Source organism: Chelonia mydas, chromosome 8 (genome assembly GCF_015237465.2).
Source record: "Chelonia mydas isolate rCheMyd1 chromosome 8, rCheMyd1.pri.v2, whole genome shotgun sequence".
Lineage (NCBI taxonomy): Eukaryota > Metazoa > Chordata > Testudines > Cheloniidae > Chelonia > Chelonia mydas.
In genome coordinates this window covers 53,086,364-53,114,113 of record NC_057854.1, presented here as the reverse complement: position 1 = coordinate 53,114,113, position 27,750 = coordinate 53,086,364, and the positions used below count along the sequence as shown (strand labels likewise).

General features: G+C 47.7%; 1 protein-coding gene across 2 annotated transcripts; it reads left to right on the top strand.

Moving 5' to 3' along the window:
- The first annotated feature begins 16,272 nt into the window (after positions 1 to 16,272).
- GLUL (glutamate-ammonia ligase) lies at positions 16,273 to 25,792 on the top strand. 2 transcript variants are annotated; one of them, XM_007061145.4, is made up of 7 exons: positions 16,273 to 16,429; positions 18,571 to 18,761; positions 20,138 to 20,299; positions 21,238 to 21,384; positions 21,910 to 22,037; positions 22,267 to 22,466; positions 24,136 to 25,792. In XM_007061145.4, exons 1-7 carry the CDS (start codon positions 16,302 to 16,304, stop codon positions 24,452 to 24,454), a joined length of 1,275 nt encoding a protein of 424 aa, XP_007061207.2. In that variant the 5' UTR covers positions 16,273 to 16,301; the 3' UTR covers positions 24,455 to 25,792. The 2 variants fall into 2 exon arrangements, with proteins under 2 accessions (XP_007061207.2, XP_043376645.1); XM_043520710.1 differs by having other exon boundaries at positions 16,326 to 16,435; positions 18,569 to 18,761.
- Positions 25,793 to 27,750: the final 1,958 nt, after the last annotated feature.

Sequence of the window (27,750 nt, the reverse complement as noted above, 5' to 3'; positions counted from 1 at the left end):
TTCATTCTTCTTGGCCTGACTCACAGGAAGGCTTGCATGTAAACAGAGCCATTTACAACCAATTGTCCTAGTTGATGGGAGCCATCAAGATTCCAGACCCCCATTAATGGCCCACACTTTGCATAATTACAATAGGACCTCAGAGCTATACTTCATATTTCTAAAAAGAAAAGGAGGACTTGTGGCACCTTAGAGACTAACCAATTTATTTGAGCATGAGCTTTCGTGAGCTACAGCTCACTTCATCGGATGCATGCTGTGGATGCATGCACAGCATGCATCCGATGAAGTGAGCTGTAGCTCACGAAAGCTCATGCTCAAATAAATTGGTTAGTCTCTAAGGTGCCACAAGTCCTCCTTTTCTTTTTGCGAATACAGACTAACATGGCTGTTACTCTGAAACCTGTCTTCATATTTCTAGTTTCAGATACAAGAATGATGCATTCATACAAATAGGATGACCACACTCAGTAGATTATAAGCTTTGTAATGATAGCTTACAAGAGACCTGTTGCATAAAGCATATTCTAGTTACATTATATTCACACTCCTTAGCATATTTTCATAAAATCATATGGAGTGCAACATTACAGGCAGCATCAGCAATTCACCACCCTGGCTTCTGAATCTCAGCTACTTCTCTATTCTTTAGGTAGCCTGGCTTGCCAGCTTACACTTCAGGCTTCGCCCACTCTCGGGCTGCAAGCTGGACTCCAGCTCAGGCTCCAAGACCCCTTGCTGCCCATGCAATGCAGGGAGTTTGCACTGTAATCCAGTTAGCTCTCCTTTATGGGGAAAGGTGGAGAGGCAGCTGAAGGCAGGTCCCAGAAGGGCAGGGAGACTAAAAATGATATGTTGAGTGCCAGGCAGCTGCAGAATGGTGAATTCCACTGCAAAAATGCAGAATCCTGTGGCATCTTGGAGAAACGCCATATGCCATGGTCATCTAATTGTGGAATCCACAGGGGCCTGTCTGAGATGAGTGGGGCAGATCACACCTCTCTGAACTACTGGTTCAGGCTGCCTGCAAACTCAGAAAGGTGCTGCTACAACGCTTTACATTAAGAGCATGTCTACATGTACAGCACTGCAGCGACGAGTGAAGACGCTCTATACGGACAGGCGCGAGCTCTCCCATCGGCATAATAAAACCATCTCTGTGAACAGCAGAAGCTATGTTGGCTGGAGAAGCTAGCTCAGTGCACATGGGCGCTTATGGTGGTGTAACTTCTGTCTCTTCAGGGGGGTCTGTCTCTTCACACCCATGAGCGACATAAATTATGCTGACATAGGCTATATATCTATACATTTTATTTCTAATTTACAACGTCTTGTCTGAGCTTTGAAGCACAGCAAGGATTTGAGTAAACAAATCTTACTATTCTTTGAAACAGAGCACATACCTGCTGAGAATCTATGACATCGTGTTAAAATGCAGGCCTGGATTACCCTGACAATGTTAGTGTCTAATAAAAACAACAAGGAGTCCGGTGGCACTTTAAAGACGAACAGATTTATTTGGGCATAAGCTTTCATGGGTAAAAAACCCACTTCTTCAGATGCATGGAGTGAAAATTATAGATACAGGCATAAATATATACACAGGCACATGAAGAGAAAGGAGTTACCTTACAAGTGGAAAACCAGTGTTGACAAGGCCAATTCAGTCAGGGTGGATGTGGTCCACTCCCAATAATTGATGAGGAGGTATCAATACCAAGAGAGGGAAAATTGCTTTTGTAGTGAGCCAGCCACTCCCAGTCCCTGTTCAAGCCCAAATTAATGGTGTTAAGTTTGCAAATGAATTGTAAGCTCTGCAGTTTCTCTTTGAAGTCTGTTTTTGAAGTTTTTTTTGTTGAAGGATGGCTACTTTAAAATCTGTTATTGAATGTCCAGGGTGATTGAAGTGTTCTCCTACTGGCTTTTGTATGTTACCATTCCTGATGTCTGATTTGTGTCCATTTATTATTTTACGTAGAGACTGTCTGGTTTGGCCAATGTACATGGCAGAGGGGCATTGCTGGCACATGATGGCATATATCACATTAGTAGATGTGCAGGTGAATGAGCCCCTGATGATGTGGCTGATGTAGTTGGGTCCTCTGATGGTGTTGCTAGCTACACCATGGCTACCCCTCTGATACTTAGTTTCTAATGGCTAAGAGTAATTTGTGTTCCATGACAGCAGATGGCACCATCAGATTAGAAATACTAAACTCAACATTTATCCCAACTGTGTTTTGATTCTTGGTATCACATTACGCTGGATGCATCAGCAGAAAGACAGGAATCATTAATACAAGGTCACTCCTTTCAAGTCTCCCTGAGTTAGTTTTAGCAGTAGCCTCCAGGTTTGCACACACAGAGTCAATGCCTCTGGAGACAGTGCCTAGTGGATTGAGCATGGGGCTGGGAGTCCGGACTCTTAATCCTGATTCCAGTGACACTGACTTATTCTGTGATCTTCAGCAAGTGATTTCATCTCTCTGGATCTTCTCAGGCCACATCTACTGTACAAACTTTGGTTGATGTAAGTTATGTTGGCCTCAAGTCGCCGCAGTTAGTAGAGCGCTGTGCATGTGCATCCTTGACTTCTTGAGCTGGTGCTGCAGTGGGGGAGTGTTTGTGGCGGTGCACAGTGCAGTGCTCCATGTGTACGTATCCTAGTGTGGGTAGTTTTGGTAATATGTGATGGGGCTGAAATGAGCCACGCAGGGTGACTAGGAGCAAGGGCTCAACTTCCCAGTGTGCATCTGTCTCCATCCTATAATGTCATGTATATCCCATAATTTTGTGCCTTTTAAAAAAATCCCACAAACCTACGTGGCCCTCCTCGCTGTCCATCTCTTACAGAAGCATGGAGCCTGCACAGCTCTGCATTATTGTCAGGAGTGTCGCAAGCACAGGACGCACAATCCTCTGGTGTTTGTGGAGCGGTAAGAAAAACTGAATCTGTGGGGAACGTGGCTATTTCTTGGAGGACAGATTGCTGTGGGACACAGTGAGAATCACTTCAAGGTTATTGGAGGCATTCATGGAGCAGCTGCAGATGGGGGAGTGCTGCTTCTGGGCCCGAGAAACAATCATTGACAGGTGGGATGGCATCGTAATGCAGGCTTGGGATGATGATCAGTGGCTGCAGAACTTTTGGATGCATAAGGCCACGTTTTTGGATCTGTGTGCTCAGGGCTGTCCCTAGCTATTCTGGGGCCCTATGCAGCCCACCTGTGGCAGGGAGGAACCACCTTGGGGGGCAGGGAGGAACCACCCCCCAGCACTCACGGGCGGCGCAGCTGGGGCCAGGCCGCCACACTTCCCGCTACCAGTGAGTGCAGGCCCAGCCTTGCTGCAGTTCTCAGGGGAGTGGGGGTGGGGCTGGGGTGGAGCAGGGATGGGAAGAGTGGGGGCTGGGGCAGGGAAGGGGTGGGGCGGAGCATGGGTGGAAGAGGTGGGACGGGGCTGGAACAGCAGGCAGCTGCGCAGGGCACCAGGAAATTTGGTGCCCCAAATTTCCTGGTGCCCTACACAGCTGCGTACTTTGCGTATGGGTAGGGACAGCCCTGTGTGTGCTGAACTCACCCCAATCCTCCAGCACAGGGACATCAAAATGAGAGCTGCGCTGACAGTGGAGAAGTGAGTGGCAATGGCACTGCAGAAACTTGCAATACCAAATTGCTACCGGTCAGTGGGAAGCCATTTTGGAGTTGGAAAATCCACTGCAGGAGCCATCTTTTTGCAGGTGTACAGAGCCATTAATCGTCTCCTGCTGTGCAGGCCTGTGACTCTCAGCAATGTGCAGGACACAGGCGATGGCTTTGCAACAAGGGGATTCCCAAGCTGCAGCAATAGATGGCACGCATATCCCTACTGTGGCACCAGACACCCCTGCCAAAGAGTACATCAGCCGAAAGCGCTATTTTTCTATGGTTCTGCAAGCATTGGTGGATCACTGGGAACATTTCATGAACATCAGTGTTGGCTGGTCAGGGAAGGTTCATGATGTGTGCATCTTTAAGAACACAGGACTGTTCAGAAAGCCACAAGCAAGGAGATTCTTTCCCAACTGGCAGATTACCATTGACGATGTTGAAATGCCAGTAGTGATCCTGGGTGACCCAGCCTTCCCCCTGGCTCATGAAACTGTACACTGGCCACCTCGACAGCACCAACGAAAGATTCTACCACTTCTGAGCAGGTGCAGCATTACTGCTGAATATGCTTTTGGTAGACTGAAGGGACACTGGCGTTGTTTGCTCACAAGATTGGATGTCAGTGAAAAAAACATCTTAATGGTTACAGCTGCCTGCTGTGTCCTGCATAACACATTCTGGGCCAGATTCTCTGGTCCATTAGGTCCACTTTGTGCATGTGACAGAGTGGACTTGAACTGGCTAGTGGAGAATTCCCTGTGCAAAGGAGCTATCCACTGGCATAGAATTGGTAAAGCCAGTGGAGTCAGCAGGAGCATTTCTAGGGTGGGTTGGTGGCAGGAATGAGCATGGCAGACTGGAGCTATGCTACCGCCAATCATCCACTGGGGTAACATCCCAGAGGGACCATACGCCACTGATATCAATGAGAGCTGCTTTTGCCGATTTATGCTAATCCAACATGACACGGAATCTAGGATCTGCAACCAGCTCCCTGCACTGTGCCCATCTCACGATGGCTGAACAGAGTTGGGTGGGGTGGAGAGTTGGGCCCGCTGTGTTATACTGATACTCTGTACAAGCCATTCCTTGTGGTGGTGCATTGATATTTGGTGTGATGGGGTTCAGTAATGAGAAGTAGCTCCAACCGGTGTTCTTGTGCCAGGCTACCACCAAGGCTACTGACCAGCTAGAATCTAGGGTTTGTGAAGGTGATTCTGTACTGGTGGGCTGTTGAAGGAGGGGCAATGGGACCTACTCCTGCTCCCATTGAAGTCAATGAGAGCTTTGCCATGGATTTCAGTGGAAATAAGATTGGACACATTTACTGTTATATACTCAAGTTCTCCTGTGAAACTTATGTAGAAACCAGACTCCCATCTTGGCTAATGGTGTCACTTCACTTTTCCAAAGCAGCATGGTGGTGGCAACCTACAGGAGGCTCAGAAATCCCCATTTCAGTTAACAAGCCCATTCCCAGCCAATACGTTTGATGAGAGCAGCAGGTGCTGTCATCAGAACGCCGCTTTCTTTCTTCAGCATCGCCCAGCTAGAAAGCCTCCCCTCAGTGCCGACACTCATGTCAGTCCAGGTGAGGGACATGTAGGCTGAGAGATCAGTTTTGGAACCTCTGCCTTGGTCTCATGGTTTTCAAAGCCTTCTTATAGGGCCTGATCAAGTGTCCACTGATTCAGAAGGAGTCTTTCCGTTGACTTCAACAATGGGCATTGGATCCAGCCCCTTGCACTGGTGAGCTATGCCTGTCTTGTGCACTGTAATGTCATTGTCACAGTTGCCAACACTCACATGATGCATCATGATTGGGGTTCTTGGTTTGTCGCAGCAAATGTTGCAAAACCACAGATGACTCCTGGCACGTTTTGAGTCAGTCACGGCCGAGTGACTCACCCGGGTTTCTGTATTCTTCTCACCACCCATGCAAGGAACAGAAACCGAGTTCTCCTCATGTCCCTGGAAGGTGCTGGGAGCAAGGGCATCAGGTCTTTTTACTTCCTCAGCAGGGAGGCCCAAGGGAGGCGGGGTGATTCATATCACTCTGCAGCCAGGAGGCTCAGGAAGGGATTGGCAGGTCCCTTCAGCCAGAGCCAGATTAAACAATGCTTCGGAACTGCAGCTGCTGGCTCCCTGTCCCAATTGTGATGGGACCACCAGTGCCTGCATGAGGCATGGTGCTAATGATCTGTTGCCATGTGAGGTGGGGAATGCCAGCAGTTTAGGGTGAATGATCTGCAGCGTGATAAGAATCAGAATCCCCCATAAGAATCAGGATGTTCTTCTTCAGTCACGGTCCAGGCTGGAGTACATCACAAGTTCCCCCCTCACTATTCCTCTGTCTCCCCAAACACTACACATCATCTGGCCACATTACTTCCCTTCCAATCTGATCTATCACAGGAGTCTGGGGCAGGCGTGGAGCAGCAAAACACAGTTAATTCTAATTAATTAGCAGAGAGGACAGAGGTGGTACACACTGTACCCCATGAAATGCTGGAAACAGAGCTATACATTACGGTTTGGACACACGGTAAAAAGTATTTCTGATTACAAATCCACCCAGGAGCTCTCAGTTAATCTCAGCCCCAGGAGGGGCCAGGTAACCTCTGCGTGACACTGCATTTTTGCCATGATTGTCACATGCATGACTCTCAGATCATGACTCTGTTAGGAAGAAATCCATCATCCTTTCTGTTGGTAAATGACCAAACTGAGGGCCAGATCCCCAGCAATCGGTGTATGCCTGCTGACTTCAGCTGAGGTACCAATCTGGCTCTAAGTTGCCAATTTACAACAGAAGAGGATCTGGACCTGGAAGTCAGTGGCAAGCAATAACCAGTGCTTATGTTGCCTAAGTCAAAGGGAGCAAGTGTGGTGTTCTCAGCCTGGTCCAATATAAATTGGCACAACTCACAGCTGCTGCTAAATCCAAGGCTAACCTGCCAAGGGTTAGAGGTGCATTGGCAAAACTAGCTGCCTGTGCACCGTACCTGGCTGAGCTATGCCTGGCTCCCTCTAAGGCTACTGGCTGCACATGTTGAGAAGCTGTACAATTTACCCATGCTTTTGTTACAGGAGAGGGGTGGGGAGATTATTTCTCCTCGGAATCCATTCCCTACAACCAGCGCCTATTCCAGAATCCCTGACTGAAACCTGACAGTCACTTGGTAGAGATCCAAAACACATCCCATCACTTCTGCATGCAGCTGGTTCCAGACAGCAGTAATGGGCTTCCACTTGCTGGGGACCTCTAGAGATAGTGGAAGTCACACACTAGACCAGGTTGTTAAATGGAGGAAATGGTGCTGTATTCTCACTTGCCACATGCACAATCCCATGCTTCCCCCCCCCCATCATACCCAACACTCTCTATCACTCCACCTCCCCCCCCAGCCTTGTTATACCAATAAAATAAAAACCAGCAGGACCTTATTAAAGGGGATAAGACAAAATGTCACATTTATTGTGAATACAAAAAGAATCATAGTAGTCAGTCAGTTATAGCTGTAACATTTCATTCAGTTTCACATTCATTCACACGTTGGTTCATACACACACAGGTTCTGCAGCTGCTGTATAGTTACCAGTCTTGAATGTAGCTTGAGTTCATGGCTTGGGTTCGTAGCTCATGGCGGCTAACTGGCCAGGAAAGCCGGGCACAAGGAAGAGCTGGGTCTCTGTTGGGCATGCACCGATGCCCTTCCATGTTGGCAGCATAATGTTACCCTTCAAAGTCTTCCATCTCACCCATCCTTTTTGTAGACTTTAGTTTGAATCCAGAGTCTATAGGTCTTGCTGTGTCATGCTGCCTCTGGGTCCGGTGTGATTGATCACCCGTCAATTGCAGACATGACTTTCAGCCTAGGACCTGGCATGTTTCTTCAATTGTACTTTTGTTCTTTTCTTTTGAGGGTGGACTCCTCTTACTTTGTCAGGGCTGTTGTCTGCATCTTCAGCCGTTGGGTGTTTACACTTTATTTCATCAGGACAGGCTGGGGCTGGAGATTGTATCCATCATCCACACATACCTCATTCACACATCTAAACTAACTAATAAGATGACAGCAGGGTTTTGCAAAAATGAAGGTTGCAGCAAGCTTTTACAAAATGGAGTGAGCATTTTAAAATGGAGTTTGGAACACGTTAAAATGGGGTTTGAGTTACAATATGGACAAGTGTAAGGAATGGCAAACAGTGAACAGAAGTTACAATGTTGAAACTGTGTAAGTTTCAGCGATTTAAGCAGCAATTGGCTTGAAAGTGAAACTCAATTAGCCAGTTATTGGGGTAACCAGTTTTATGAATGAATGTTGTTTCATTCATAAAACTTTGCTTATGAAGTTATATTAATAAAGTGAACAATTAAAAACAATTTCATTGATCAGTTCTACAGCCTACCTGCCTCTGGACCAGTGAAAGAGTCCCTCTTTGTTGGCGGTGAGTGTGTGCCGGTATTGCGGGTCACATTGCACCACCACTCTTATCCAGAGTTTGGAGGCGGGAAAAAGAGGCAACACATCACTTCCTCTTTCTTCCTCCTCAAAAACTGTCTAAGTAAAATCACTGAAAGATTAGTCTGCTTCTCACTGTTTGTGCTTGTGCATTTCTCTCCACACATGCATGAAATTAGACCAGTCCCTTTCATTTTTGCTTCTAGTTCTCATGCACAAGCCATGGCTACCATGTTTGGGTTGCATGAAACTTGTTTTCACTGGAATTAAAAAGACAACAACAGTAAAGTCTGATTTTTACACAGCCAAAAGCCTGGTCCTGTAATACCAATAATTAAGGACATAAGTGAGGTCACAAGGAATTTAAAACATATGGAAAAAAGTGAATGTGTCCTTAAAAATCAGTTTAATTTAATCTGGGACCACAAGCACTGAAATGTCTTAATCACAAGGTTACTGCATGGTGTTACTTCAGGGCAGAGTTAAGGTTGTTTGGGTGTGTGACGGTGCTGCCCGTGGGAGCCAGCTGAGGTCACTCAGTCAGGGTGAATTACAAACAGAATGGGGCAAACAAACCCCAAACGCTGGTGGATATTCCAATATTTAGATTACCAAGCCAGCACAACACAGCTTCTATGCCATGTACATTGGCCAAACTGGACAGTCTCTATGTAAAAAAATAAATGGACACAAATCAGACGTCAAGAATTATCACATTCAAAAACCAGTCGGAGAACACTTCAATCTCCCTGGTCGCTCGATTACAGACCTAAAAGTGGCAATTCTTCAACAAAAAAACTTCAAAACCAGACTCCAACGAGAGACTGCTGAATTGGAATTAATTTGCAAACTGGACACGATTACATTAGGCTTGAATAAAGACCAGGAGTGGATGTGTCATTGCACAAAGTAGAACTATTTCCCCATGTTTATTTCCCCCCCTACTGTTCCTCACACGTTCTTGTCAACTGCTGGAAATAGCCTACCTTGATTATCACTACAAAAGGTTTTTTTGTTGTTTTTCTCTCCTGCTGGTAATAGCTCACCTTACCTGATCACTCTCCTTACAGAGTGTATGGTAACACCCATTGTTTCATGTTCTCTGTGTATATAAATCTCCCCACTGTATTTTCCACTGCATGCATCTGATGAAGTGAGCTGTAGCTCACGAAAGCTTAAGCTTAAATAAATTTGTTAGTCTCTCAGGTGCCACAAGTACTCCTTTTCTTTTTGCGGATATAGACTAACATGGCTGCTGCTCTGAAACCTGTCTTACTCTTAAGTTACCGATAGAAACTTCCATCTTAATGGAGGTATTTTTGTTATTTATTAATGGAGGAACTAGAACACAGGTCTCTTGAGTCTCAGTCTAAGCATGCTAATGTGTTAGCCACTACATCATATACCCTGTCAAATAAGAGACTACTTATGTGGATTACATTACACATGTGCTTAAGGCTCTGATCCTGCAAAGGCTGGCTTATGTATGCAACTTTATGTACATGGGTAGTTCCATTGACTATAAAGGGACTATTCATAAGCCTAAAGTTAAGCATGTGTTTGAGTGCTTGCAGGATCAGGGCCTTAGTGTTTGCAGCATGCGGGCCTAATTCAGTCATATTATAGATAGACACAACAGAATGCTGCTAATTCTCTCTTTGTTAATCTACAACTCAAGGTCCTACAAGATGCTACAGTTGGATCCATTCAGGCCAGCCTTTGGGTTTCTCTTACTTGCCAATCTACAAGGTGTGTTAGTCTTACAGCCACTATTAGTGAGGTTCTGCTGCAATGAGGAATACATTTAGCAACATGAACAGTAATGGAAGAAATACAAGGTACGCAGTGTGACCAAGTTAACGCTGCTAGGCAAACCCTTCAGCATTTACAAACTGTCTGTTTAATTTCTCAGCCTTAATGCTACACTAACATGGAATGTTTTGCACTTGCACACATACCAAAGAAATCAAAGTCTAGTCCTCAACCCTCAGAGCTAGATCTTTATCTTCCTGCCATGCCCATGCCCCACCTTCCCAAGAACCATGTGCTTCTTGTCAGCAGTGACTCTAGCTCACCGCTGATGTTCTGCCTCTTTAAAAGGCCTGCATTCAGGCCAGCCTGAGCCTTAGAAAGCTGGGTCTCCCATAGGCAGGAGTGCTTCAGGGGCGTAGGAGGTTTATGTTGTAATTCCCTTTTTTTGCAAAGCGTAGAGAAGGGAGTTTCAAACTCTGAGGCCTGGGAAGAGATGCCAACCTGGAAGAAAAGACTTTGTGCTGAGGCTTTGCTGGCCTACAGAACTGGGGCAAGATAGAGTAGCTGTGATCCTTCCTGTTTGCCCCATTGAACTTTGGGGAACCTAAGTGAGTGGGCAGAAAACCAACCTCACAGGCTGATGCACCAGCACAGGGAGTTGCAACTGCGCTGTCAAGATGAAGAGTTAAGAGTGAGGGGATGTGCAGGAAACATACATTTTTCCTGGCCCCATCTGGCCCCACATTCCCCTCTCTGCTCTCAGAGATCACCAGTTCCCCACTATCCTAAATGCATCATTCACAACATAGCAGCTAAGCCAACAGTTTTCAAACTGTGGGTCACAACCCCATTTTAATGGAGTTGTCAGGACCAGCGTTAAACTTGCTGCGACCCAGGGCTAAAGCCAAAGCCCGAAGGCTTCAGCCTAGCGTGGCAGGGCTTGGGCTCTGCCCCCACCCGGGGCGGTGGAGCGGCAGGGCTCGGGCTTGGGCTCTAGCCCCAGCCCCATCCTGGGCTGAGTCATGTAGGATTTGTTGTCAGAAGGGGGTGGCGGTGCAATGAAGTTTGAGAACCACTGATTAAGCCTTTCAGTGCCAGGTGTGGGATTTAAAAAAACCAACCCCCCAAGAACCTGCCTTGCAGTGCAACCCAGAGGTAACTGCTAGCCTTCGCTGCTTTTGAAAACCACTTCAAAACCAGCAGTCATGTACCCTTGACCTGGCAGCTTCTTCAAAGCAAGCCCGGCACCTCTCTTTCAATATTTATTCATTATAAAGTAAATTGGGTGCATAGGAATCAAAAACCTGCTTCTGGGAATGTCATCAGCCTGATACGGAAATCAAAGGGATAAAAATCTGCTGCAAGATATGCAAGGTCAGTGCCTGCTGCACCTGTTTAAGCCACTGAGATCGACCAGTGACCTTCCACCTCCCTGGATTACTTAATCAAATGCACAGGGCAGCCGTGTCCCCGGTGGTATGGGATTTACAGCGTGACTAGCTGAATAATCTAAATGCTGGTCAAGAGACAAATGGGTGCTGCAGGTAGAGGTGCCTGTAGGTAGAGGGTATGCTTATGTGGGTTTGTGTTATATCTACAGCAGCCCCAAATGCTTCCTGGCTAAGTTTTTTGTGTATTAAGAATTGCATCTGCAGTTACATTGGTGAGGATTGCAAAGTATAAGAACTATCAATCTTCATGCTTCAGGATGTAACCTAATGTAATCAGCTGGGTCAGGAAGAAAGTTCTCACCTCCCTCCACTATAGTATTGAACAGGTAGGTGCATTATGGATGTGTTCTGCCTTCTTCTGAAGCATCTGGGATTGGTCACAGGCTGAGACATGACACTGAGCTAGGTGGGCCATTTTTTCCTCTAATGCAGTATCTCCATTTAAAAATATATCTTTTTATTAAAAGTGATCTTAGTGCTGGTGAAAGATACCAGAGATTGTCCTTATTTCTTTGTATTGTATTAGTGCCTAGAGGCTCCAGCCAGGATTGGGGCCCCATTGTGCTAGGTGCTGTACAAACAGAATAAATGGACAAACCCTGCCCTGCCGTACAGAGTTTACAGTCTAAATAGTCCTGGAGCCTGAAGTTCTCTATTTAACCAGTGAATAGTTACAGCATGAGCAGTAGCTGTGCAAGCTGCCCTGCCAATGAGCCTTAACTATGGCCACTAGTAAAGAAAAGAATGTTCTTTTCATGCTGTTTTGATCCTTGACTTCTCAGCTAGAACTACCAAGCAGGCTGCTGAGTGGTGCTGAAGGAGGGGATGACTTCTGAGATACGGCCATTTGTGTATTAAAAGAACTGGGGGGAGTACACCATTTCATAGGGCACCAAACCAGCATTAGATGGTAACAAAGGCCCCAGTACTACATACAGACACTTAATCCTGCCCAGGGTCCTGCTATAGTCAATGGGGTTTGGCCCAGGTGCTGATGGATTCAGCTTTAGCATCAGGGCCTACCTTTGTACACTTGCCACTCTGGGCTAGATTTGAATTCATTGCTGTGTTGCCAACTCTCGTGATTTCATTGTGGAGCTTGTGATTTTGAGGTTTTTTTCATAAAGCCCCCAACTTCTGGAGTCATGTTATTACCTACGAAACTCAGTTTTCATTGCAAAAACAGTAAGTTTCTAACTTGGCTACAGAGAAAAGCCTGGAAACATGAACAGTGAAGTCTCTAACACAGGAAGACATACACAAAGAACCCAACACTTATTATCTTTAAACTCTTGTGATTTTTAGGCCAATCTCATGATGGGGCCTGACTTGTCATTTTTTGAACGCTTGGGATTGTCAATACTGGAATTGCTGTCCTAGAGATGAAAGGCTCCATGTACCAGCCATTACCAGTCCTTTCCAGTCTCATCCCTGCCATGGCAAAGCCTCTGTTCTGAAAATATTTTAAGATGCCCAAAGTAACAGCTTGGGTAAGTGAGGGGATAGAGGCAGGAGATAAAGACAAACACTCCCCCAAAGATTACAAATGGGTAGGAAGAAGGAATAAAAATGTGCATGTTTTTCCCACCCCCTAAATGCTACATTGTCTTTCAAAGGCATTACATAAACATAACATGGGGAGCTATGCTGATATATACCCCTTCTAAGTGGGGCATGGCAGTTGTCCTCGTCTTCTCAGTTCTTGGACAGGCTTTCTCTCTAAAATTAAACACTGACTAGAATGAGGGTCAGTGGAGCACACAAGAGGGAATGAGGAATGAATGATCTGTGCACCCACAAAAATAAACTGTAACTGAGGAGGGGAACGCAAGCATGTAAACAAGTGAAATGGAGCTGGCTAAGGAAACGTGTAATTCCCCCTGAGGTCTCACTAGAGGCACTATCCTTACACCTGCCAGGCTAGGCCTTTCTCTCTATTCCTTGTAAACAATTTCTGAATAAGAGAAGAGTGCCTGGGAGGTGTAATGAATACTGAACAGAACAGAATGTGCAGAATACAGCATAGCACAGGGCTGTTTGCACTGAAAATCTCTCTGTTCCAATGTGAAACAACAGGGGTTGAATAACAGAGAGAGTCTTGGAAACAGAAATGGGGGAAAATCTCTTCTGGAATTTCCCCAGGGGGGAGAAATCAACTGACAAATGCCAGGTAATGCATGAAGAGGTTTTTAATACCCTGGAATCTTCCGATCACTCTAATCAAACACCAGGACTCTTGAACTGAAATCTAGAAAACAATGAGATTTAAAATAGATTGAAGTGTGTGTTTGTGGGGGCGAGGGTTATTTGCATCAATAAACTGAGCTCATTTGCAACTTACTACTTGTCTATTTCAGAGAAGCTTTAGCCATCCAAGTTAGTATTTTTCTGATGCACCTTCACTGCAGAGCTGAGAAAAACAGACTTGAATATAACCCAGGTCCAATGTACCTTTAATTACAAAATTTGCTGGGTTGATCTTTCTGCTGCAGTCTCCAGAGTCCAGTTATGCAGCAGGAATGCTGGCTCAGGCGTGGACTGACCTGGTCTCTACACAACAACTGATACTTAGTCTGTTTTTTCAAATGACCGAATCTGACCTGGCCTCTAGTTCAGTATAACGTGCCAGTTTATCTGTCCACGGTTTGGGTCAGGAATAAAAGAGGTCACTCAGCATCAACTTCTGAGAAGTGGATGTGAAGAGCAACAATGCAGGAGTGAAATGGACCCGTCAGAAAGGAGGAGGAAACAAAAACCAAAGGAGAATTGAGGCAATGCAAGTCATAGCCTCACTACCTCTCTGATATGTCTGGTAGCAGGTATTAATTAGTACCTGCTTAACCCATAATAGAAGGGGGGTGGGATCTTTCTTCTATAATGACTGCACTGCGTAAGAGCTTTGATTGGCTGCAGCGGCCTATTGTAGTGCTATAGCTAAGCAGTACAGGCTAGTGCTGAAAGGCCTGGGTTCAAATCCTGTTATCAAGCCAGTTGGTTACAGGTATGCTGGATTTAATGCATCCCTTTGCTTTTGTATCTACATTTAAACCTGGGCTTTCTAGGCTGCAGGAAATTGCATGTTGGGGGACAGGAGAGGAGGTCAGGTCTGGGGGCATGTCCCTTGACTCTTCCTCCAAAATGCTAAAGAAACATGATGTGTACCTATTTCTTACTCAGCTGATGGGGAGGGTATATAGACATGAGCCTTGGGACTAACCCTGGGGAAGTAACATGCTTGTATTGCCCTCCGTGCGAGCTGATGTGCAAAATAATTGGCTCCCTGTGTAAATGCTGCCGCCCCTTTTCCAAGGAGGAATTTGGGCTGTTAAGGGGGACACACTACCAGTGAATTGATGCAGCTCCATAAACTTCAGTGATACTATCTCACTTTGTACCCACTAAGGATCTGTCCCCTCTGACTACAACAAGCACTAGGGATGTGCAGTGCCATCTTACCTGCCACCACCTTGCTGAGAGTGCCCCCTGGATGCCCAGAGAGCGGGGAGCAGTGGCAATCAGATTTCCTCTTTGAAATAGGTAGGAGCTGAGAGAAGTGAGAGCAGTGTTTGTGCTGAAAAGCTCATTTCTGGGGACGGTTGGAGGCGAGAATCTTGGTGAAGTTCAGGTCTCTGAGCCTTTGTACTTGCAGGGTTTGGATTTCTAAGGGGCTGAGAAATTCATTCTCCTCTCCCCCCACATTCTGAGATTATTCTAAAGCAATCCAGGGAGCAGCCCCAGTGCCTCTTGTGATGGGGGAGGATAGGCAAATTGAATGCAAATGGTGCACTGCAGTGGCCTCTGAATCCTGATTCTTATGAATGTGCTGGAAACTGAGGAGGGCAGAGCAGAAGTGGGAGAAGAGACCATTCGCAGGATGGAAAAATACTGGCCAGCCCTTCTAGCAGGCCATACCGACCACTGTGTGCTTCCCTGCCATCCCCAGTCCTAGGATGTCATCCTCCCTGAATTCCTGGTCGCTGCTGACTCCATTTCCCCTCCTCCCTGCCTAGCCAGGATATGAAATTAAATTAAGTGTGCTCAAAGCTCCGTTGTTTTTGTATAGCCAGGGGGGAAAGCTGGGTACTCAGCTGGCACCCCCCACCCCTGCCAACTATGGGTGCCCTAGTTCGGCAGCTTTCCCCCCTCTGCCCTGTTTAGCGAGCAGGGCTCGTTTTTGTGCATGCAGTTATATAAAGAAAGGGCAGCTGTTAACGTAAACGCTTTGGAAAGAAGGGAGAGTTGATCCTGTCCCCACTTTCCAAGAACCGTCAGAGGGAAAAAATAACCCCCTCCCCCTGCTTTCTAAACCCGGCTTGGCCTTTCCCTCCCCAGGGGCACCAAGTGACTGGGGAGAGTTCTTGCTTGCCAGGAAAGAGCGGCACAGGGTGTGTAAACAGACAACCGGAGATTTGCAATGCTGGGAATCCAGTGGGAGAAGCGGCGGGGGGGGGGGGGAACTTCACCCTAAACAGAATTTTATTGTTACCACAATTACAATGCAAATCCCGAGCCGCACCTTCCTTGGGCGGCAGCGCCAGCAGAGGCCCAGGGCCGCTGACTCTGGGGTGCCTCCTTCGTTTTGAAACGGGGCACAGGGAGGCCCGGCCCACACCGCTCCCGGGATCGCCCCGCGGGGCTCCAGCAGGCGCCGCCGGGGGAGCAGGCTCCGGCAGAGGGGCCAAGGCCTGCACAAAGGAGCCAGTGTGCGGCTGCAGGAGCAGGCGGCTCATTCTCCGCCCGCTGCTGCCCTGAGCTTGTTTTCCTCTCCCCGCTGGAGAAGGCGGAGCCCCCGGCCCAGCAGGAGCTCGCTCTTGTTTTCCTCTCTGCCAGCCCGGCCCGCCTCTCTCCCTGCCGCCCCCTTCGCCCTGTCTTCGCCGGCCCAATGGCTGGGATCCAGGGGCCGCCCATCAGCTGATCGTGTCGTGCTCGCGTCTGGAGGAAGCCAATCGGACAGCCCGGGGGCCGGCACGGGCAGCCGATAAATGGGCCGGCAGGGAGCCGGCGCCGCCAGAGCCGAGCATGGGAGCGCCTCGGGGGAAGTGAGCGCTCGCCCATCCGTCCGCCCAGCCGGCCTCTCCGCCGCATCGCCGCCCCCTGCTCGGTCGGCAAGGTAACACGGGCGGGGGTGGATCTCGGCCCGCGCTCTCCCATGGGTTGGGTTTGCGGGGGAGGTGGACTGGGAATGCGCTGTCGCCCCGCGCCTGGGGGGTGCTCCGGGCTGCTCTGGCGCTGTTCGCAGGCAGTGGGGTGGGCTAGGAGGACGCTTTGCTTAATGTGGGGTTTTGCTGCTTTCCCTTAGAGGATGGCCCCGCTCCTCGTAAACCCGGGCACCCTGCGTCTGGCAGGCTGCTCGTACAGCGGCAGAGACATCCCGCAGGGCTGGGTCCCCCGCGGGGCTCGGGTCCGCAATGCTGTATTAAAAGGATGGATCTTGTGTTTCATTTTCTGAAATGCCTCTCAGTGTCTGTCCCTATTTCATTGTCTTGCTTCCAGTCAGTCTCCGATTCCTCGAGCAGGGAGATTCCTGCCCTGACGACAAAGGGACGGCTGGGTGTGTGGTGCCTGTATTCCTGCTGGTGTCTGGGGCAGGTACACCGGCATAGCTCCCCTTTCCAGGCTGCTGTGTTTAGCTGCTTTATGCCCCAGAAGCAGCCACTCCAGGGGGCAGCTCCGATTTAGCTCTGTAAAGGGGAGGGGAAAACTAGGTCGTTCTAGATCTTCTAAGGGGCTTCTCTTTGCTCCGAGCTTCCTGGGGCAGAAGATCTCCTCGCAGTTGCTCTGCACAAGGCTCCTTAGCAGTTTCCTTAAAAAAACTGGGAGTGCAGGCTCCGAAAGAAGGAGAACCGGAGAGGAGGGATTTGCGTGAAGAGAGGAAAAAGCCATAGACCAGATTTCTTGCTGACCATAAAGAGAAGCCGTGGGGGGCAGCAGTGGGTCCTTCAGCTGGAAGCTTTTACAGGGCCAAACCTGGACTGCCACGGTAGAGGCATGCAATCAAATGGCCAGTAAATGAAGTGACAGCGAGGGGGGGTGGGGAGGGGGAGGGAGAATCCAGAGAGGTTTGTATCTTGGGGGGGTGGTCTGCCTTCTGGCCAGTTGTAGGGGAGAGGCAGGCTGGTTCTGAGACCCTAGCTGTTTCCAGGCTGGAGTCAAAGGAGTACTGCTTTTATTGCCAAGAAATAAATAAAGGCAGGGAAGGGGCTGAACAAAATCTTGTCTGTGCCGGTCAGAGGGGTGGCTGCTTCTGAGAGTACCAGAGAGGGCTTGACTTGGTGGCCTGCTGGGAAGGCTGGAATAGCATTGGCAAGGGCCAGCAGGGCTCCATGACCCCCAGCACAGCTGCTGGTGTGACAGAGGCAAATCTGCATTCCTCATATGGGACAAGGGAGTACAGTGTCTTCAGCCAAAGCAGCTACTTCTCAGAGTCAGGGGCTTTTTTCCCCAAATATGCAGAGCCAGGGGGCTGTAAAAGATCCCCAGTGATCTCAGCTTGCATCCTCCGAATCTGCTACAGCTCTCCCTGCCTCCAGATGCTCCATGGCTGAGGGGCCTCTTGAGTCTCTGCTGTTCAAAGGTTACTTACTTTGCCTTGGGCTGTAGTTAGGGGCCCCTCATCTTCCTTAGATAACAGTATTGTATATCTTCAGATCACATGGTCTGGAAATGGGCTGTCTCTGGCAAATGGTCATTACTGGAATGGGAAGGACCGCAGAAGGCCCTGTCTAAGCTAAAGTGGGCAAAACCTCTGTGCAGTGATGGAAAATGTATGTTCTGAAATTGCATTTTGTGAGTGCAGAGCTCAGGGTGGAGTCAAGGAGCCCTTCTGAGGGGCTGCTGATCTTCTAATGCTCATAGAGCTAGAGAGGGAAAAGAACAAGTCCATCAGCTGCCAGGGCAGGACCCAACCCCTCAGTAGATGAGTTCTCGGATATCCTGAGATCACAGGAAATCTTTGAAGCCAAATGATTATTGTAGCTGGTCCCAAACCATGTTGTTGAACTGCTGTATTGATCCACTGTCTGTTTCCTGTAGTGTAATCTACTGTATTCAGATTCACAACTGGTGTAATCAGCTATGACACTGTCTGGGATATTCTAGCATAAGTGTCTAGGGGACACTCAGTACACACATCTCTCTCCTGTTGCTGAGCTGTGAAGATCTCCCAGGTGGTCATTTTCTTGCACAAGGGTGTGAGAACCCACTTGGAGCACAGAAATATTCATGGCTGGCTTTTCCCTCCCCTTCTCGCAGGACCCCAGTAACGCACCCCGCAGCCATGGCCACCTCTGCAAGTTCCCACCTGAGCAAAGCTATAAAGCAGATGTACATGAAGCTGCCTCAAGGTGAAAAGGTGCAAGCTATGTACATCTGGATTGATGGGACTGGGGAGCACCTGCGCTGTAAAACCCGGACACTGGACCAAGAGCCCAAGAGCATTGAAGGTAAGAGGGCAGGTGTGTGATTGACACAAAGCGAATGCTGGGACTACAAGCAGTTGCACCCAGCGGGTTTGCAGCAATATAGGGCTTGGCTTGGGGTCAAGCATCTGACCACAGAGCTGCAAAAAACTGCTGTGCAGTTGGAAGGCAGAGCTCCTTTTTGAGTTAGGGTGCCTCTCCCACATGGGGGAGATCTGGACCAGAGACAGTCAGTGCATTCCACCCCTCGAGTTCTTTGTATCGAGTGCATAGCTCCCATCTCACTCCAGCGTGTGTTTGGGAAAGGGGACAGGCTGAGCAAGATGCACTTCATAATCTCCTGATGCGGAAGGAGATCTGGGAGACCACTCCTTTCCTTGTGGGGCAGAGGTGTAAGTAGAGCTGGGAATCGGTGACGTGTCCCCATCTGCTAAAAAGGGGTGTCTGTCTGCAGGGTATTACCAGCCTGCTGGCTCTTTACCTGTAAATCTCTTCGGGCGCTGGGGAGATAATCTATCCAGTGTAATTAAGAGCTTGTGTGTCTCAGAACAAACAGCCCCGACTGACATAATAGCATTTGGATTTCTTCACTTGTTGCCATGGCACTGGCCAGGACAGTTATAAAACCAAAGCACTGCGCATGAGCAATCAGATTTATCTCCCCGCCCACCGAGGAAGTGGCTGGCACAGCTTGTTTGGCACCCACAGCACATGGAAGAGGATAACAATGGGGCAGAGTTGAAGCAGCTGTGAAGGAATTAAATGTGGTCACCCTGCAAAAGCAGTATTCAATGGTGGGGCCTAAGCTATGCTCAATTGGAGGGGCATAGGTAGTGTGAAAGGGATGTTCTCTCCCCACAAACACTGGACTATCCAATTATGTTCCCCCTTCAGGCAGCTCTAGGCCTTGTGCATTCTCCCAAGGTTCCCTTCACTAGCTCTGTGCAGTTGCATCAATGTGGAGGAGCATGTTTCAGGGCCGTCCAGGACTCTGGAGACAACTGAGGACACCGGATTCCCTCTTTCTCATTCCTTTTGACTTATAGCATCTCCCTGACTTCCTTTGTTTTGGCTAGGGAAACCCATCTGGGTCTTCATCTTACCATAGCGTGTTGGGTACAAGATAGGAAGTGTTCGTCAAGGACGTCTGCAGTGCAGTTAGCTGAATTGGACTTTGCTGATGTCCCAGCTTTTTGTTTTTCTACAGGGTAGCAAAGAGCAACTTCCTCACCCATCTTTCAGTGGGAGCAAAATCAGCAAAAAGTACAGTGTGTGTGCGCCAGTGTCCTTTAACGAGCAATCTTTTTTGCACAATGGTTGTGCTGAATCTGCTGATGAACTCCTCTCGGTTTTGGAAAGCTGCTAACATAAAGGAGTGAATTTTTTTTCTCCTGCTCTAGATCTGCCCGAGTGGAACTTCGACGGCTCAAGCACCTTCCAGTCAGAGGGTTCAAACAGTGACATGTACCTTCTCCCTGCTGCCATGTTCCGGGACCCTTTCCGCAAGGACCCCAACAAGCTGGTTCTTTGTGAGGTCTTAAAATACAACCGCAAGTCAGCAGGTATGGTGCAGTGCCTCCCCCAAGAGTGGCTGCAATAGTTCTGGGAGGGGTGAGAAGGTCTGCTGCCTCTTGGAGTAGAGGAGGGTGGAGGGCTAACTGTAAAAAAAGTAGTTAATGGAAGACTTTACCAAGCACCATTAAGGCATTAACACTGTACAAGACATACAAATAATCCTGCCATGAAGAGCTTAGATATAAAGAAAACAAGATGCAGTAGGCAACACCAAGGGAGAAACTAGCTTAGATGTTTATCTGTTCTAGTCTAGCCCCTCTTGTCACTGGCAACACGTAGATGGGAGTATGACATGGGTCAGTGCTTGGAAATACTGAAGGACTCTTCAAGAGGAACTCCAATGCTGGGAGAGATATGGGAACTGGGAAATCATTTCATGGGGCAGCATGGAAGGGAGTGGGAAAAGAAGTGAATTGAGTGGTATCACTGATTGGAGGGGATAATGTGAACCTGAGGGAACAAAAACCTCTGACGTGTGAGATGCAGGCCTGGTCATGGATGAGTAGCTTCTGGGCACATGATTGCCAGCATATAGTTCAGGAGACTAAGAACATTTTGGAACAGTACAAGGAAGCCCATAAGATGGCACCAACAACCAATAGGAGCACCCACTATTTAAGGCCAGCGGTCCTACCTACCACTTAGATCTTACATTGGCTAATGATGGTGGGGACAGAGCAATCTCTTTGGGTCTGAATTTCTGGGCTTCCCTAAAGGTATGGGTGGGGAAATGATTTCCCCCAGACAGCCTGTATGGTAGTGGCTTTGTCCGGAATACATTGGCAAGTCATAGTTCCCATAGTGGGATAAGAATCTGGGCTGTTCCACCAGAGCAGCTCACCGGACTTTTTTTTTAAACCAGTGGGATGCCCAGTGGCGAGAACATTGGTGAGCTAATAAGCTTTTTGCTTCTCTCTCATTCTAGAGACCAACCTAAGGCACACCTGTAAACGGATTATGGATATGGTGTCTAACCAGATCCCCTGGTTTGGGATGGAGCAGGAATACACTCTTCTTGGGACAGATGGACATCCATTTGGCTGGCCTTCCAATGGCTTCCCTGGGCCCCAGGGTAAGCTTTCAAGAGCTAATGTCTGAACTAGGAATGAGAGCTCTCATGAATACTTAACCCCAAATCATAATGTTATAGATCATTAATGAATGGGATTAAGTGGAAATCTTTAAAGTGAGACGAAAGATTCAAGGAGTTGCTAAAACTGGATCACCAAAAGCTATGCTGACAATGACCAGAACTAAACAACAAAAGTAATCTTTTTAGAGACTGTATGGTAATCTTATGACATATAGACCAGATTCATATCCAGCGTTAGTTCCATTAGTCTGCAATTCATTTAAATATGACCAGTTGGGCAGGGTTTTCAGAAGCAGGAGCCCAAAACCCACTGACTCTGAATGGAGTCACACTCTGAAGGTATTTTGTTCTTCTGCTACCCCAAACGAAAGCGGTATAGAGACTTTCTTGCAACCTGTGCCTTCTGACAATCCTTTCCTAACTATACTCTGTGCTCTTCAAATAGTCTTCAGTGAACTCAATCACAAGCTATGTTCACCTTTCTTGTGCTCTCTGCCACTGCAGGTCCATATTACTGCGGCGTAGGAGCAGACAAAGCCTATGGCAGAGACATTGTGGAAGCGCATTATCGTGCGTGTCTCTATGCTGGTGTTAAAATTGGAGGAACAAATGCAGAAGTGATGCCCGCACAGGTAACTCTTTTGGTTTTACCAGCCATTGCAGTCAGCTGGCACCGGCCAACAATGCAATGCAGAAGCTCATGATGCTAAACCCTGCTGCTACAGTCAGTATGTACCCTGGGGCTTTGCAAATGTTGAGTGTGCAGGAGGGTGCAGAGGGGGTGAATGGCACTTTGCAGCAAATGGTTCCTCACCAAACTGAGCCAGTGGTTTCTGTGGTTTTTTTTCCTCTGCTCTCTAGTGGGAATTCCAGGTGGGCCCATGTGAAGGGATTGAGATGGGGGATCACCTCTGGATTGCACGCTTCATCCTACATCGGGTGTGTGAAGACTTTGGGGTAATCGTGTCCTTCGATCCCAAACCCATCTCTGGGAATTGGAATGGAGCCGGTTGCCACACCAACTTCAGCACCAAGTCTATGAGGGAGGAAGGAGGCCTCAAGTAAGTTTCTCTGCAGCTGGGCTAGTTGCATTTAGGGGGGAGGGATAGCTCAGTGGTTTGAGCATTGACCTGTTAAACCCAGAGTTGTGAGTTCAATCCTTGAGGGGGCCATCTAGGGATCGGGGGCAAAAATTGGGGATTGGTCCTGCTTTGAGCAAGAGGGTTAGACTAGATGACCTCCTGAGGTCCCTTCCAACCCTCATATTCTATGATTCTACGCTCCGTCTGGCAAGCTCATTGAGGGAAAGTGGGCTTTACCAACAGCGGCAAGATTTCTACAGAGCTGAGACTGCACTTGAGGCACTAGTTGGCTTCCAGAGGAATAGCAACATGTCTTGCTCCATGCAAGAAATTTTTGGCTTGAATACCCCAGAGATTATAGATTTTTACAGGTACTGAACTCCCTTCCCACTGTAGCTGTTGCACACAGAGGTTGTCTGCACTGAAGATTTGAGGAAATTCCCCCCCCAGTAGTGGTCTAACACTGGTACAGTTCCACCAACACTAGCAATGGTGGAAGTGCTAATAAACAAGGGGCAGCCATTCTTACCACTGTCTAGCACTGGATTACTCACCTCTGTAAAAAGGCCTGTATTCAGTCTATAGTAGGCATTTCTGGTGCTAGACCAAAGGAGGGAGAATTTCTGCCTCACTGTAAACAAGGCCGAATATTGAAAGTAGATTCTGATTGGACTATTCTTAGACCACTGGCTTACAGATTCCACTGTACTTGAGAGTCTGGGACTTTCAGGGACCAGATTGTACTCTTCAAGTACAATGGAATTCTGTTAAGGATCAATTTGGGCATTTCTCTGCCCACTCCTCTCCCGTAACTTCAATTGGTGCATTCAGATTATCACTACACCTGTAGAACTCATAAGCTCCTGAAATAATAAAACGTGTCAAAGCACAACCTGTCTTCCCTGTCTATCTTCACTAGATAGTTAGTCTAGCGGTAACTATCGTAAATTAAACTCAAGCTGATGTGGGCGCGTAGCGTGGCTGAAACACAAGGAGGATGTTCTAAATTATGAGTTGGCTGGTCAACTTAATTGTGTTAGCAATGGGGTCATGGATGTTTTATTTTCCAGTGGGATTAGCATATCACTAAAGCAGAGCTTTTGATAAAAAGAAACAAAAAGAATAAAGGAAGCTGTACCAGGCATATTTAATGGAAATGCAACTCAGCCAAATTATTGGTTCTAACTGGCACCCCCACAAGCTGTAATGTTCTTTGACTTCAGTCAGTGAGAGTCTTGCCTGCCTTTGGGATCTCCTCTCACTCCCCCTGCCCGCAACCCCCCCCCCCCCCTCCCAAAATTCTGAGAGCCTCACTGGCCAGAATAGGCAAGGAGGGGGGAAAACCCAACTCCACATGCAGGGGAACTGGCTGTAGGGAAATAAGATTTGAACCATGTAACCAAGTGATACTTTAGCTACAGTGGATTCAGGTTCCTCACTAGCAATGAGAGGAAGGGGCCCATGGCTGGTACTAGCGTAAATGGGAATGCTTGCAGATAAGGGACTGAAACATGGGTTTGTGTGTTTTTGGGTGGGTCGTGGGAGAAGGCAGGAACTCTCCCACTTGGCTAACGTTATCCATGGCCAAGTCAAGAGCAGCACAGCCCATGTTCTTGCCAAAGGCTCACAACCTCCCACCTGTCTCCAGGCATATAGAAGAGGCCATTGAGAAGCTCAGCAAGCGGCACCAGTACCACATCCGTGCTTATGACCCAAAAGGGGGGCTGGACAACGCCAGGCGCCTGACTGGCTTCCACGAGACATCCAGCATCCACGAATTCTCTGCTGGCGTGGCCAACCGTGGGGCCAGTATCCGTATCCCCAGAAACGTGGGCCAAGAAAAGAGAGGCTACTTCGAGGACCGCCGGCCCTCTGCCAACTGCGACCCTTATGCTGTGACAGAGGCACTAATCCGTACGTGTCTTCTCAGCGAAACCGGGGATGAGCCCTTTGAGTACAAGAACTAAGTGAACTGCCCCCTGACAGACACCGCCTACCCCCCAAACGTCCCTTCTAGATGTAATTCTGAGGGCACAAGTTACCACTTTCTTTGTGTCCCAGTAACTCATGTTGTGTTGGGGGGAGGGAGCATTTAGTTCTTGTCGATGTCTCTTTATTGTTGATGCTTGAGAGGAGGAGTGTGCTTTAGAGAAGAATTTTAACCACTGTTTTGTCTAATTCATCTGTATGTCTGACAGGACCCAGTGGCTTCCATGGACACAGGGTGATAGGCTAAAGGAAGGTGGATGGACAAGAGGCTGTAATGGGTTTTGCCCAAGAGTAACTCCCATGATAACATACATAACTAAGCTCTCCATAGACCAATTGTCCTCGGATTAGGGTTATTGGGGGGAGAAAGGAGTAAAGCAGCTATGATAGATTCTCACCCCTTTGCACACTTACATGTGGTGGGAAATTTCCTTTCTCTGGCTTTGATAAGACTTTTGGGCGTCTTCTTGCATTCTACTGTCATAGCTAAATGTGGGAGCTGGTAACAAAATTCCTCCCTGCTCTGTCATTGGAAGCCACTCTATCTCCTGTGTATAACACAGAGTGAAGTAGTATTTTTTTATATTTAAATGTAAAAACAAACTATATATATAAATTTTTTTTTAAAAAAATGACGTTCCAATAACTCAGCCAGCTAGAGCAGGCAGGGTTCCTGAAGGTACTGTTGGAGGTGGAACTCCAGCATGGGCTAGAGCAGAGGGTAGAATGGGGGGCGGGGTGTCCAGGAGGGGAGAGTTGACTTTTTTTTTTTTTTTTTTTAAAATACTTTGAAGTGTGGCTTTGCCATTCCTGGCAGGACATCGTTTCAGCACTTGGAAGCTAGCGGTAACTATCGTAAATTAAACTCAAGCTGATGTGGGCGCATAGCGTGGCTGAAACACAAGGAGGATGTTCTAAATTATGAGTTGGCTGGTCAACTTAATTGTGTTAGCAATGGGGTCATGGATGTTTTATTTTCCAGTGGGATTAGCATATCACTAAAGCAGAGCTTTTGATAAAAAGAAACAAGTTTTAGATTTTAATAATGTTTTAGGGTTTCTAAAGTTGTACAGTTTACAGAGACCATTAGTGTTAACTGTTGGTATGTCCTGGCACACAAACTGCCTGCCACCTAGCCAGGACTACTCTAATGAGGGGGCTCTGTTCCCTCGCTGCCCCCAGGCTGCCCCGAAGTTCTCTCAGGGGAATGCCTAGTGGGTTCAAACGTTCCGGGATTTTGGATGGTGCCAATATATGCCGTTGCATTTGGACTTACGAATAGTTTCTTTTATAATAACAAAAAACCTTAATTCTGACTTCTTCTCTGTGGTTTTATTCCTCTGAAATGTCACGTCATGGGCTTTTAAATATCTGGAGGGATTTCAGCCTGGATTTCTTCTCTCTCCTGGGATGAGATAGGGAATCCTGGACACATGCTCATTCTCTGGGCAAAACACCATAGCTGGCCTGGAGGAACTCCTGGGATTAGGATTGCCAATTTTGGTCAGATGTGTGTTTCATTACATGACATAATTTTTAATTAAAGATTAACTTTAATTCCTGGAGACTCCAGGACAATCCAAGTAGGGGTGCTATCCCACCCCAGATGAGCTGGGGAACTCAGATGTGGGATTTTCATTTAAAAAGCCCCCCAAAATCTGAAGCCATTCAATAATGTAAGAACACATTTTTACAAAGCCATTTGGCCAAATTCAGCTCATTATGTCTGCATCTATGTACCTGAAATGGGGCTGTGACCTGCTATTGTTCACATTAGTTTTCCTCTAACTGTCTGCTCCTGAAAGAATCCAACAAATCAAACCCCCTTCTCCTCAGAAGAGGTTAATGCAGGAACCTGGGGCTAGTAGCAATGCCTTGCCTCAAAGTTTTCCAAACAGAAGGCCAATTGGTGCTGACTACTGGCAAACCTTGCCTGTTTCACTTGGGATCAGGGTCACTGTGATAAAGAATTAATTGCACATTTCCCAATTCTAACAGCCAGACTCCTAGGGTGGGATTTTCAAAAATGCTCCATGTTAGTCTTCCTCTGTTCCCATCTTGGGCATTTTACTGTTGACTTCAGTGGAAGCCACGGGCGAGCACTTTTGTGCATCTCACATGTAATCTTTCTAGACAAATATTTATCATTCTTAACTTCCCATGCTACTTGAGATGGGCCTCACTTCCTAAAACCATAGAGTCCATGTACTGAAAGTGACCTCTAGCTTCCCCCTCCTGGAAGACTCCATGCAGCATCCGCTTTCCTAGTTGTGCCAGGTAGCCTCTGATAGGAGATGCCCTCACAGAATTCACATAACGTTACTGAAGAAACCCTGGTGCTCCATGCATGGGGCAAGTCTGTACCCAGGGTTCTGTGGTAGTCTTGATGCCACCCAGTTCCTAAAAGTGACATCTGGTAATATAAGAGCTGGCTATCCGGGTCTGACTACCCAGGTCCCTCAATAGATGAGAGTGGATGGGAAAATAAGTGTTTGCCCCATACAGCCGGGATGGCAGTAAGGACTTTCATAACCCCAGCCATGAAAAAAACCCCAACCCTATTCCTAGAAGGCATGCATGCATGATTCAGATGGGCTGTCGCTCTAGCCTCTGAGGCATACTAGGCCTGATCATGCTGGCAGCGCTGGGAAGGGGGAAGCTTGGCCATTACAAGCCCCAAGGAACCTTGGTTGGCTGAGGAGAGAAGAGTACAGCTCACATAAGGTTTTTTCTGGTGTGCTGGAGGTTTGTGAGGCCCTCTACTGTGGACATGGAACTTTGTGCAAGGCTGGACTTCTCACAGGTGCAGAGGGGAGTTATGTGCCCCAAACCAAGCAAATCTCAAGGGGATTTGGGAATCCAACACTGACCCAGCTCCTGTGGGAATCCCAGCCTGAATGCTCTGATAAAGGTGAAAAACGTAACTCCTTGGAGCGGAGGGGATTTCTGCTTAAACATCGACTCGCCTGCTTTCCTAAAACAACCCAGCGGCTTCCCACAAACAAAACCACCCTTCATGGCAGCAGCCTTGCTGTGGGTGCACAGCTTAAGATTAAAGTCTAGGTGGCACTCCTTGGAGGGGAAGTGTGGGCTGGCAGCTAGGCTAAGGGAATGGGAGCCAGAAATGTGAGTTCTAGTCCCAGCTGTGCAATACACTTGCTGTATGACCTTGGACAAGGTAGTTTAATATCTCTCCCTCCTTTTCTGTGCGGGTAACATGGGGAGGCTGCTTACTTAATGAGTGGCCTGTGGCTTAAATCATAAACTAGATCTG

Coding starts and splice junctions, on each gene's coding strand:
- GLUL (XM_007061145.4), top strand. CDS start 16,302: ATGGGCCGGCAGGGAGCCGGCGCCGCCAGAGCCGAGCATGGGAGCGCC. Junction 18,762..20,137: donor AGAGCCCAAGAGCATTGAAG/GTAAGAGGGCAG, acceptor CTCCTGCTCTAG/ATCTGCCCGAGTGGAACTTC. Junction 22,038..22,266: donor CAGAAGTGATGCCCGCACAG/GTAACTCTTTTG, acceptor TCTGCTCTCTAG/TGGGAATTCCAGGTGGGCCC.